We start from the raw sequence: 12,972 nt of genomic DNA, 5'->3' as shown, positions 1-12,972 counted from the left end.
GGTAAAATGCTAGCTATGAGCAAACAAACTGACTGTGTATGTGAGGCCCTGACTTCAAGCCCCAGAACAGGTCAATCAATAAATCAGCCAATAAAAAAAATTTAACTTTCTTAATAAGAAAAGCAAACAAGTAACATTGTTTAAACAAGACAAAATGTAAAATAATTTTAAGTCTAAAACTAATTATTACAAGTTAAACATTCAATTAATTTTAAGTTCAAAGGCCACTTACTCTATGTCCAATACCATAGATGGATTGGATTGTTCCTTATCTTGTTCATCATTATAGAATAGAATTTTTTTGCTGCTTACCACAACATACTGAAATGGAAAGAAAGGTAAGGAGAATTACAAAAGCAATACTAACTTGATTAAAAATGGTAATATATTTGCCATTTATATATAGGGTACATTGTATTAACTTAAATCAATATTAACAATGCAACAGTGAATGTAAATTATGCTTCAAAGTAAAATATATAACAAAATATCAGAAAAAAAAACATTTAAGCTGATAGTACCTGTTTCTTCCAGCCATATCTTTTGATGTTTCCTCTATTTGGTACAGAAAGCCAACCTTCAATTCTTGACTCTAGGACACAAAGTATATACAGTAACCAGTCATGAATTGTAACCAAAGGAAGAACTACTACAAATTGTCTGTCAGCATGCAGCAACAGGCAGTTTGAAACAGCTAAATAATTTGCTCTTTCATGCTTCAATCGCACAAATCAACTTTAATGGCCATACAAATATTGCAGAAAAAAAATTGAAGCTATATTCCCTATAAAATTAATATTTAGTACTCAATTATAAAAGTATGAAATAACAATTTCTTTAAGAGCCAGGCAAGACTTGAATGGACTGCAGCTTAAATAATATAGTATTGTCATTTAACATTCATAGAAAATACTAGGCAAAAACAACAACAACAACAACAACAACAAAAACCCCAAAATATGCAGCAAGTGGGAACAAATCATAGCCATGATTTACACAAGAAAGAGCAAGCAAAGGTACAGAAGTATCCTATTACTCACAGAAGACAAGAATAGGAGATAAATAAATAAGGAATGCAGGCAGAATCAACTAGATATAAAGAATAAAAGACAAGCATTTTATTTGTTTTCTCAGGACAATATTCTGTTAAAACTTTTGGTAAAACTAACACTCAAAAAACAGTTTCAGGGCTGGGGATATGGCCTAGTGGCAAAGAGTGCTTGCCTCGTATACATGAAGCGCTGGGTTCAATTCCCCAGCCCCACATATACAGAAAATGGCCAAGAGTGGCGCTGTGGCTCAAGTGGCAAGAGTGCTAGCCTTGAGCAAAAAGAAGCTAAGGACAGTGCTCAGGCCCTGAGTCCAAGGCCCAGGACTGGCAAAAAACCAAAATAAAACAAAAAACAGTTTCAATAAAATTGTCCAAACACACGCTTTTGTGTTAATCTAGTCCATAAAAATTGCAGTTTATTAAATAAGTAACTTAGTTCTTAGAGAACTTAGAGGAGGTAACTTATTTCAAAATACTTAAGTTATCTCTCCTAATATTTTTAAATGTTGTAAATTTATTTCATCAATGTTTTGTTTCCTCAGGTAGGTTCCTTGGAAATTTTGTGAGAGGAGGAACCAAAACACTTGGTGAATATACTCCATGACATCTGATACAGACGAAGTACTTGACAAATACTGATTACTATTTTCTGCTTAAAAAAAAATCAGCCAATTAAATTCATTTTCTGTAAATAATAGTTACATTAAACAAATTTTTTTTGCCAGTCTGGGGCTTGAACTCAGGGCCTGAGCACTGTCCCTGGCTTCTTCTTTTTGTTCAAGGCTAGCATTCTATCTCTTGAGCCACAGCACCACTTCTGGCTTTTTTTCTATATATGTGGTGCTAAGGAATCGAACCCAGGGCTTCATGTATACAAGGTGAGCACTTTATCACTAGGCCATATTCCTAGCACACTAGTTACAATTTTTTAAAGTAAAAATTAAAAAAAATAACATGCATAAGGCTGCTGGTCTTACATGGTCATTCATGAATATTTTACCATACAAAAGGAACAACATTATTGTTAGGAATTTTCTCCTCTAGTATGGGAAAAATTGCAGCTCTTGATTTGATTTAAAGTGTGGTTTAGAAAACATTATAAGTTGAAAAGACAAGGAAAAGCCATGTTGAATGATAAAATTAAGGCTGTTTCATTCTAGAAATTCCTCACTGAAAAAAAAAAAGTTCCTGAAATCTTGATGTTTAGATATAACTATGTATTTAAAAGTATCCACTACTCCTCTTATTTCCTTATAAAAACATTTGCCCAAAATTTTATGCTTTCTGGTTTTAGGTTTGAACCACTACTCAAGTAAGCCCAGTGATAAATATAAGAAAATACATACTAGTGTCCCCTCAGTTTCTTTTTTTTTTTTTTGGCCAGTCCTGGGCCTTGGACTCAGGGCCTGAGCACTGTCCCTGGCTTCTTTTTGCTCAAGGCTAGCACTCTGCCACTTGAGCCACAGCGCCACTTCTGGCCATTTTCTGTATAGGTGGTGCTGGGGAATTGAACCAAGGGCCTCATGTATACGAGGCAAGCACTCTTGCCACTAGGCCATATCCCCAGCCCTGTCTCCTCAGTTTCTATTCCTGCAGTTTTGTTTTGTTTTTTGGTCATGGGTCTTGAATTCTGGGCCTGGGCGCCATCCTTGAGCTCTTCAGCTCAAGGCTAGCGCCTTACCACTGGAGCCACACCACAGTGCCACTTTCTCCTCAGTTTCTTTTCTTTTTTTTTTTTTTGGCCAGTCCTGGGCCTTGGACTCAGGGCCTGAGCACTGTCCCTGGCTTCTTCCCGCTCAAGGCTAGCACTCTGCCACTTGAGCCACAGCGCCGCTTCTGGCCGTTTTCTGTATATGTGGTGCTGGGGAATCGAACCTAGGGCCTCGTGTATCCGAGGCAGGCACTCTTGCCACTAGGCTATATCCCCAGCCCATCTCCTCAGTTTCTATTCCTAACACTCACATCTTAATATATTTACTAGTTTTTATATAGAAAGAACTCCTCGAAACCAGGACTAATTATAACCTAAGTGGCAGTCTGAAGGTAAAATGCTATACATTTCATCTTTTACAACACAAATACAGCAATTACCTTCTCCAGGTAAGTAGCAGAAACTCAAGTCTAGGGTGTCTAGACTATCATCAACAATGTGCTACAGAAGTATAAAAACTTGTCGCTCCAGTTTTTATGTGACATATTGGTAAAGCAATATTAAATGATAAAAATTAGATGTGTATTATTATAACATCAGTAACCGATTCTTTTACCCAAATAAGAAAGCACTTAATTAGATGTTAAATTAACATTTAATAGTTAATTTAACTATAAAAGATACTCTTTAAAGATTATGGAAAGACTATGAACGTTTATGTGGCTATAGCACATGCAGCTTAACAGAGCTAGAAAATTATACTAAAATATTTTAATTATGTTTAAAAATGTCAGACTCAATAATCAATTAATCAATTAATGCTCAAGTATTCCAAATTACTGAGAGGGTAAGGTTTAAAACTCTCACATATTCACATACTTGGAACTATAACAAGCAATCTACTATTCTCAGGTTTAAGTTATAGAGAGCCTGAGATCAGCTGGATGATAAAGTTATCCAGATAATTCATGAGAGATATAAATAGATTAATGGAGTATTGATACTAAATGTTTTCCTTAATGCTTCATCTACTATCATCTCTTCAGATAAATAGGTCAAACTGCAAGCCTAAAAGTAATTTTTATATTTACACATTATGCTAGGCTGCAACCTGCCACAGAACTAAAAAGAGGATGAAGATATAAAATAATTAAGAAATCAAAGTGTTTTTTAAGAACTTTAGAATTATAAGAAAACTATTTCAAAGATTTTTCTAATTAGGAAATTTAGATTTTATTTAATGACAAGAAATCCACTGATAAAGACTACAGAAGTTGAACTCCAGATGTATAAAAAAATTAGAATCTTGATTTGAATAATGAAGAAATCTAAGAGAAACACTGAAAGACATAGTATGACTTCACTTACCCAAATCACTTAAAAAGTCAAATCATTGAGCTAAAAACATAATTCATACTATTTTTCCTAAATTTAAGTAAAAACCATTAGTCTAAGCTTCAAAGAAAGCTTTCAGATCTCTGAATGATATAACTTTCTCATATTAAGAATGAATACTAAACTATTTCTCTTAAACTTCAACATTAACTATATTCACTATATCAAACTATTTCTTTTAAACTAACTATATTCTCTTAGACTTTATTTTCAAAGACCATTTCAACCATCCATTAAGTGTTGGATTTAATACACAGTTTCAATTTTTAGGCAAAAAATCTGATTCAAAGAAGAAAGTAACAATGATGAAGATCAGCCACTGATTTTTACTTCCAATATGAAAGTCAAGTTTAAACAATGAGAACACAGGGATGGGGAGGGATACCTGTTATCGCTAGTATTCTGAAGTTTATCTACTTAAGTGTGCCAATCAAACAATTTCATTCTTGAATAAGCCAAGATGGAGGTAAAATTCATGCCCTTCTCTGGAAGTCCCATGAACATACCTTTCCAATTCAATTCTCTCTCTCTCTCTATCTCTGCATAAATCTCTGAAATGTCTAACCTAGGGGCAGGGTTACAGCAAATCTTAGAGTACTTGTCTAGCAAGAGCAAAAAGCCCTGCCTGATTTTGGTATTCAGCACCATAAAAAAAAAAAAAGTGAAATGCTGTAATATAAAGAAATACTCAGTTACACATAAGACATCATTAAAAAAAATTGAAGAAAAATGGATGAGACTTCAAAAACAAAAACAAAAAAAAAAAAGGAAAAAGGCTGTGTGTGGGTATGTATGTGTGTGCACATACTCTCACACACACCAGCTCCTGGCACTTACTTCATGTACACATATTTTTTTAAACCAGTCTCCATTAGGAAAAATAAAGGGAAAGGGTAAAATCTTAGTCGATTTTTTTTGTTGTTGTTTTTGTTAGTCATGGGAATTGAAGTCAGAAGCCCAGATGCTGTTCCTGAGCTTTTTCCACTCAAGGCTAGTGCTCTACCAGTTTGAGCCACAGTGCCACCTCCAGTTTTCTGGTGGTTAACTGGAGATTACAGTAAGAGCCACATATGCCAGGTTATAGCTGATTATTTCTACCTTTGATTCCTTGATCCCTACCTAGTTCCTTTTATTTTTCCAAACTTAAACCTTGACAGTATGATTGTAATGTCAGTAATTCACTATTAGGGAGGCCTTTTACATATAGCTACTATTGTCCTGATTAAGAAATATATTTCTGGGTCTGGGAATATGGCCTAGTGGTAGAGTGCTTGCCTCGTATACATGAAGCCCTGGGTTCGATTCCTCAGCACCACATATATGGAAAAAGCCAGAAGTGGCACTGTGGCTCAAGTGGTAGAGTGCTAGCCTTGAGCAAAAAGAAACCAGGGACAGTACTCAAGCCCTGAGTTCAAGCTCCAGGACTGGCAAACAAAAAAAAAAAAAAAGAAAAAAAAAAAGAAATATATTTCTAAGCCAGATGCTGGTGGCTCATGCCTATAATCCTAGCTACCCTAGAGGCTGAGATCTGAAGATCTTGGTTCAAGGCCAGCAGGGGCAGAAAAGTCCCCGATATTCTTATCTCCAAAAAACTACATAGAAAAAGCCCAAAGTGGGGCTGGTAATGTGGCTTAGTGGTAGAGTGCTTGCCTAGCATGCACGAAGCCCTGGATTTGATACCTCAGCTCCACATACACAGAAAAGGCTGGAAGTGGGCACTATGGATCAAGTGCTAGCCTTAAGCAAAAAAAAAAAAAAAAAAAAGGAAGCCAGGGACAGCGCTCAGGCCCTGAATCCAAACCCTAGGACTGGCAAACAAAACAAAACAGAAAAAGCCCAAAGTGGAAGAGCTGTGGCTCAAGGTGGTAAAATGCTAGCCTTGAGCAAAAGAGCTCAGAGACTGAGCCCATGCCCTAAGTCCAAGCCTGACAACTGCCACAAACACAAAAAAAAACCACAACCCCAAGAACAACAACAAAAAATTTCTGCTGGGCACCCTAATCCTAGCCACTCAGGAGACTAAGATGTGAGAACTGTGGTTCAAAGACAGCCCAGGCAGACAAATCCAATAGATTTTTTTTTTTTTTTTTTTTTGGCTAGTCCTGGGCTGAACCTCAAGGTCTGGGTGCTGTCCCCAAGCTGCTTCTTTTATTCAAGGCTAGCACTCTACCACTTGAGCCACAGCACTGCCACTTTGGTCTTTTTCTGTGTAGTTTATTGGAGATCAGAGTCTCACAGACTTTCCTGCCTAGGCTAGTTTTGAACTACAATTGTCAGATTCCAGCCTCCTGAATAGCTAGGATTACAGGCATGAGTCACTGGTGCCTAGACAAGAGACTCTCACCTCCAATTAATGAATGTGGAATTAATGGGAAGTGGAATGTGGCTCAAGTGGTACAATGCCAGACTTGAGTGAAAAAAGCTTGAATTCAGGGCCACCAAAAAAAAAGCACATTACTTAGTTTTAGCATAAGAATATATAAAGCACCATGTAACTAGTACCCACAAAAACATGTATATAATTTCTTTACAAATATGAGAGGCTGGAACATGGAGTTTCACCAATAGATTTAGGCAGCTTGAGATAGGTTTATTAAACTTCTTTTTGTGTTTCTATTCCAATAAAAATTCTTACATCCATCGGGCCTAAAATTGCTTCTGACTTGTATTCTATACAATGCACCTAATATATATAACACTATGATAGGTTTTGGCTATCAAAATTCCTTCTTAAAAATCCTTGCACTCAATGACAAAAAAGGTAGAAGACCAAATAAAAAAGTAATTTCCATAATATCAAAACAAACATGGATTGAAAGAGTAGAATATTTTTTTTTACCTGGAAGGTTTCCATCAGTTTCATCAGCACTAGGGAAACTAGCAACACTAGTAGAATCCGAAAGGTCCAATAGTTTAGCACGTAACTGTTCAATATCACTCTCTTTGCTTGCCAGCTGCATCTGAAGCTCATTCTTATGTGTACATTCTTCTACCAATTGCTGTTTTTTAAAAATATCAATATAGTCAAGTTCAGATAATTTCCAACATTAAGAATTAATAAATGTAAATAATTAATCAAGCTATAATAACTACAAGGCAATAGAGCATCTTTCTAGTTTTATAAAACATTCATATCAGAGTAATAATGATAAAACTGTACAGTATAAATTAAAATACAGGGGTTGGAAGCATGGCTTAGTAGAGCACTAGCCAATGAGCAAAAGTATCAGGTACTAAGTTTGAGTCATAGTTGCTGACAAAAATAAAAAAACACCCCTTAAAAAAATAAAAATATAAACTTTTAGTAAGAAAATCCAATATAAATAGATAAGCTACAGTTATACTGATTTAATCATAGATGTGCTCACACACACACACACACAAATCCCTTACCGCCTGCATGTCATTCAGTTCCTTCTGATGTTTCACCACCATCTGGTTGAATTTTTCTCTCTCCTGATTAAGTTCCAGCTGTAATTTTCGATTTTCCTTTTCTTTCTTTCTCAAGTCTTGTGTATTAGCTTTTTTTCTATCAATTTTAAAATCTTTGCGATTCATTATTTCTGCCAGCTTGTTAACAGCCTATTTAAATATTAAAATATTAGTAAGGATCTATATTGTAGTTGTCTTGTTTATTATTTTGTGCAATTTAAGAAAATAAACAAAAGTAGGAATAGTTGTCTGCATCTTTTTCTAGGTGTGTCAGGAATATCTGTGTTGAATTACTGGAACAAATACAAAATACTGTTCTCCTCCAAGGCCAAAAGGTAGTGCATGCAAGTGATACTCTCCTTTTCCCTACCCATTCCAGGCCTCCTTCTCCTCTAGCAGCTAGGTTAAGAGAGGTGCAGGCTGCTTGTGGTCTGTAGACTAAATTCATCTGGTAGTGTTCCAGACCAGAATGGCCAGGTGGCTCTGTTCTGACCAACGACATTTATCTCCTCCTGGGGGCACTTGGGGCTTGGAGTAAAGTAGAGCCCCTGGCAGTGCTCTTCCAGAGTCAGAGCTATACCTGTGTTCTGAGGGGGGAGTAGGTTATTTGTAAGGTACTTGTGCCTCAATAATGAGAGTGAGTGCCAAGGAATGGTGTAAGATGTCTGCTTAACACTAGGTCGGGTGTCCTCTTTGCTTGAGCTTGACTAATTATGAAACAGCATGGGGAAAAAAGCTGAGATAAGAACAACAGGAAGTGGGGCTGGGAATATGGCCTAGTGGTAAGAGTGCTTGCCTTGTATACATGAAGCCCTGGGTTAAATTCCTCAGCATCAGATATATACAAAAGGCCAGAGGTGATGCTGTGGTTCAAGAGGCACAGTGCTAGCCTTGAGCAAAAAGAAGCCAGGGACAGTGCTCAGGCCCTGAGTCCAAGCCCCAGGACTGGGGAAAAAAAAAAAAGAAAAGAAAAAGAACAGGAAGTCACTATTAACACAGCAGGGAGTGGCATGAACAACCATGTACCAGTCTCACATGCATCTCATACCCACAGTTATGTGTAGTCCTTCAATTTAAATTCCCTCTAAAAATCTATTTTAGCATATAATGTATTTCATGCATAAAATTTTTATGCATATGAACATTAGGATACACTAATGAAGACTGGGATATAATTGGTAGCATATGTGACCACATTCCTGAAAAGACAATTGAGAGTTAGATAAGCAAAGCAAGAAATACTATAGAGACAAGAAACCAGGAATGACACCAGAGCAAAGGGAACACCACACAGTCAAAAAGCTGGAGAGATTTCCTACCCCTTTGGATAAGTAGTAAACCTGGGGACAAGGTACCTGACTATGTCATTCAGAGAAGGGCCCTTTTGAAAGTTAAAGGTCATGTACATATATAATGGAGGCTAACCCTTTACCAGAATGAAAAAAAGTACATTCAAAATGAGAATATATGTTAAAGCTATATAAAATAGCTATATAAACAGTAACAAGCCATGGTATATTTGTTCTGCAATAATATGAAATAATATTATAGGTTTTCCCATTAATACAGAGAAAATCCCCAACTACCATCATATACACGCAGATAAGGCTTTGTTTAGGATGACAAGCCCCTGAGTAATTTTAATAACAGTAAAATCTTACATACTAGAATTCATCCTATTTGGATTTTTTTGGTTGGGGGGGGGTGGATGGGGTGGGTCGTGGGGCTTGAACTCAGAGCCTGGACGCTATTCCTGAGCTTTTGCTCAAGGCTAGCATTCTACCACTTTAAGCCACTGCACCACTTTTAGTTTCCTGGGAGCTAATTGGACATAAGAATCTCACAGACTTTCCTGCCCAGGCTAGCTCTGAACTGTGATCCTAAGATCTCAGCCTCCTGAGTAACTAGGATTATAGGTATGAGCCAACGAAGCGGGACTCTATTGGGATTAAAAAAAAAAACAAAACCAAAAACACATACTTAGTTAAAACCATCAAATACAAGTTCCAAGGCCAGAACACCAAACAACAACTGTAGTGATTAATTTGTATCTTCTTTGTGTGTGTGCGTGTGTGCGTGTGCACGTGCACGCTAGTCCTAGGGCTTGAATTCAGGGACTGGGCACTGTGCCTGAGCCTTTTATGCTCAAGACTAGTACTCTACCACTTGAGCTGGAGCTCCACTCCAAGCTTTTTTGGTAGTTAAGAGATTAGAATCTCACAAAGTTTCTTACCAAAGCTTGCTTCAAACTGTGACACTTAGATCTTGGCCTTGTGAGTAGCTAGGATTACAGGTGTAAGCCACTGGCACCTGGCTTTAATTTCTATGTTTTAACCATTAAGCTCAATTTCTAAATGTGTAGTACTGGATCAAAGAGTAATGTGCATAATGTCTTACTCTGCTGGGCAACAGTGTGCGCATGCCTGTAATTCTAGCTTGTCAGGAGGCTGAGATCTGGGGATCATGGGTCAAAGTCAGCCTGGGCAGGAGAGTCCCTGAGAGTCTAAACATCAATTAACCACCAAAAAGCTTGGAAGTGGAGCTGTGGCTCAAGTGGTAGAATTCTAGCCAGTCCTCAGTTCAACCCCCAGGAGTGGCACACACACAAAAAAGCTTTATTCTGTAAATTCTTCATATAGTTTAGTGCCAAAAATAATACAAAAATAATACTTTCCCTATGTTTTTGACTTGGGTATTATGTGTGATTTAAATCTCAGAATGACTGTCAAAAAGATACTTCGTAGTTTAAATTTTTATTTAAGGATTTATTGTTGGATTTCAGTATTTATCTAAATCTTTAACGTTTGCATGTCTCAACTGTTTTTTTAACCACTGCATTTCTTCTTATATTTATACATATCATATATGTTACAAAGCATTCTTCTCAATTTGCTTCCTTTAAACTTACATCATAAGATACTCTACTAACCCTTGAAATTTTATGCAATAAAAGTAAATCTTTTCCATCATCATATCATCTTGAAAAAAGGCAAATGAAATCTGCACTGAAGGATTTCAACATCTATAAGTACATTTTTGAAAGACTATTTTAGTGGCAACATGAAGAAATGATGGGAAAGAAACAGATTAATGGTAAGAAGATTACATAATTATTTAATTAAAAAATTTATTATAAAAATCAAGTAAGCTATAATGACCCACTTTGAAGAATGTGAGCTACTTGTAACAGGTATAATGTTAACACATCATTAGTAGAAAAAACGTTATCTAGATGAAGAATTAAATACAAAGAAAAATGATAAATTCAATTCTCCATTTTCTTACTTATTCCCAAGTCTTTCCTCTTATATTCAGTTATGTCTTCTTTTTTTTTTTTAAATCATGTTTTCCTATTGCCAATAATAGGATTCATATCACATTTTTAGTAAATTACCTTTAAAAAATTTAACTGAAATTCCATCTATACTTGATGGGGAGAGAATTTACATTATTTGTTCTAGTGAAAAGTTTGAAGTTCTATGACCTAAATTTTAGCAAAAAGTGCCTAAGGAACAATTACTTCACTTTTGTTGGCACTGGGGTTTCAACTCAGGGTCTTGTGCTTGCTAGTTTAGCACTCTACCAGTTAAGCAATCCTTCTAGCCCTATTTGTGGCTGGTTATTTTTGAGATAGAGTCTCACTTCCCACCTAGTATGTGCTTGAGCCAAAATATATCTACATCAGACTTCTGGCCATTGAGCTTTTCATGATTTTCCCAATCTCAGTCTTCTAAGTAGGCAGTATTACAGGTATGAGCCAGAAATACTTGGGCTGGGAATATGGCCTAGTGGCAAGAGTGCTTGTCTTCTATACAAGAAGCCCTAGAGCCCTAGGTTCGAGTGCTAGCCTTGAGCGAAAGGAAGCCAGGGACAGTGCTCAGGCCCTGAGTACAAGGCCCAGGACTGGAAAAAAAAAAAAAAATATATATATATATATATATGATACTTAAGTATAAATCCAGGAAAAGATTGAGGGCATATGTACCTGTGTTTTGAGGGTTCGTTCTGTACTGATATTCTTTTCAAAGGCAGCCTTAAGGTTATTGATCTCTTCTTCCTTCTTCAATTTATATTCTGCCAATAAATTGTATAAAATATTACTATATATAACACCAAATTTACTTCCTAAATACCAAAGTAAAAATATCCTCAATTTTTCACATTACTATATACTCCATAGTAACTTTCAGTAACTTCATTAGGTAATTCTTAAAAGACTACAGAAGTTAATTAATATAGGAAGATAAGATATTTTCAAAAAAATACCACAAACATAACGGCTGAAGATTAATGACAGATCTTTTTGTTATTTTTTTTTCTGAATACTTATACTCAAAGTGATATACAGAGGGTTACAGTTTCATACATAAGCATACATTTCTTGTACAATTTGTTACCTCCTCCCTCACTTCCCTCCTCCCTGCCATGAGTTGTTCAGTTGGTTTACACCAAATGGTTTTGCAAGTATTGCTTTTGGAGTTGTCTTTTTATCCTTGTCTCTCGATTTTGATATCTTCCCCCCCACCCCCACCTTTCCCCTTCTTTTTTGGGTATGTTCAGAGACACAAACTTATTATTTCACTCTGGCTAGCCTCAAACTTGGTATCTTTCTGCCTTGGTGTACCAAATGCTGAAATTACAGGTGTCTGCCACAAAGTCCAGTGCAGTATTTTCATTTTTTAAAAAAAAGAAACCCTACATACCTTCTTCTGCCTTCCGCATGTTTTCGGTTAGCTCTTCATTTTCTTTTCTTAGTAATTCGATATCTTTGGTTAGCATGCTGTTCGTCTCTTCAAGCTAAACAAAATACACAAGGTCTCAGCAGCATCTTCACATATTTAGAGCTGAATGTTTTAATATATATAGAATTTCACATTTTTTATTTGTAAGGACAGGTTAGTCACTGCTTATCTACAGAAAATGCTTTGTTTCCATTTTACAAGATGTGGATGTAATTAAATTCTAAATACCTAAAAAAATTAATTTACAAAAATTGTGTATGTATATACATAGATACATGTGTGCCACACACACAAAGACACATGGACATAAATGCATTAGATAAAAAAAGTGTAATGACAAGATACTTAGAATGGAAACTGGAAAATCTGTACTGAGTTCTATCATTAATCTGACTCTGGGCAAGCAATCAGTCTTCAGTTTCTTCAATAGATTAATGATAAAAATGACAAAAATATACTGGTTAGCTATTTTTAGCAATCTATTTGAGCACTCTCTGTATATTATTTTCATTTGATACTCATAAGAATTATATGAAATGAGTATCAATTCTTGTACTACATACTCAGCCAATGATCACATAACTTCTTAGGAATAAAACTGAGCTTTGAACTCAGGTCGTTCATACCATGGCACATAGCCGCTTCAAAAGAAAAATATTCTCCAACTCTCACTTTTGTCCCATACTTCTATAGAGCCCATG

At 36.1% G+C, this 12,972-nt stretch overlaps 1 protein-coding gene across 2 annotated transcripts in view; it reads right to left on the bottom strand.

Moving 5' to 3' along the window:
* Rock1 (Rho associated coiled-coil containing protein kinase 1) overlaps positions 1-12,972 on the bottom strand; it is a 123,817-nt gene that overhangs the window by 9,068 nt on the left and 101,777 nt on the right. For both annotated transcript variants that reach the window (XM_048363694.1, XM_048363696.1), the window contains 6 exons: positions 12,233-12,326; positions 11,515-11,603; positions 7,491-7,679; positions 6,937-7,096; positions 522-592; positions 233-321 (listed from right to left, as the gene is read on the bottom strand). In XM_048363694.1, the coding sequence (XP_048219651.1) occupies positions 233-321; positions 522-592; positions 6,937-7,096; positions 7,491-7,679; positions 11,515-11,603; positions 12,233-12,326 (692 nt within the window). The remainder of the gene's footprint in view (positions 1-232; positions 322-521; positions 593-6,936; positions 7,097-7,490; positions 7,680-11,514; positions 11,604-12,232; positions 12,327-12,972) is intronic.

The sequence above is a fragment of the Perognathus longimembris genome, chromosome 15 (genome assembly GCF_023159225.1).
Source record: "Perognathus longimembris pacificus isolate PPM17 chromosome 15, ASM2315922v1, whole genome shotgun sequence".
Taxonomy (NCBI): Eukaryota; Metazoa; Chordata; class Mammalia; order Rodentia; family Heteromyidae; genus Perognathus; species Perognathus longimembris.
This window is presented reverse-complemented; position numbering and strand designations above follow the sequence as displayed.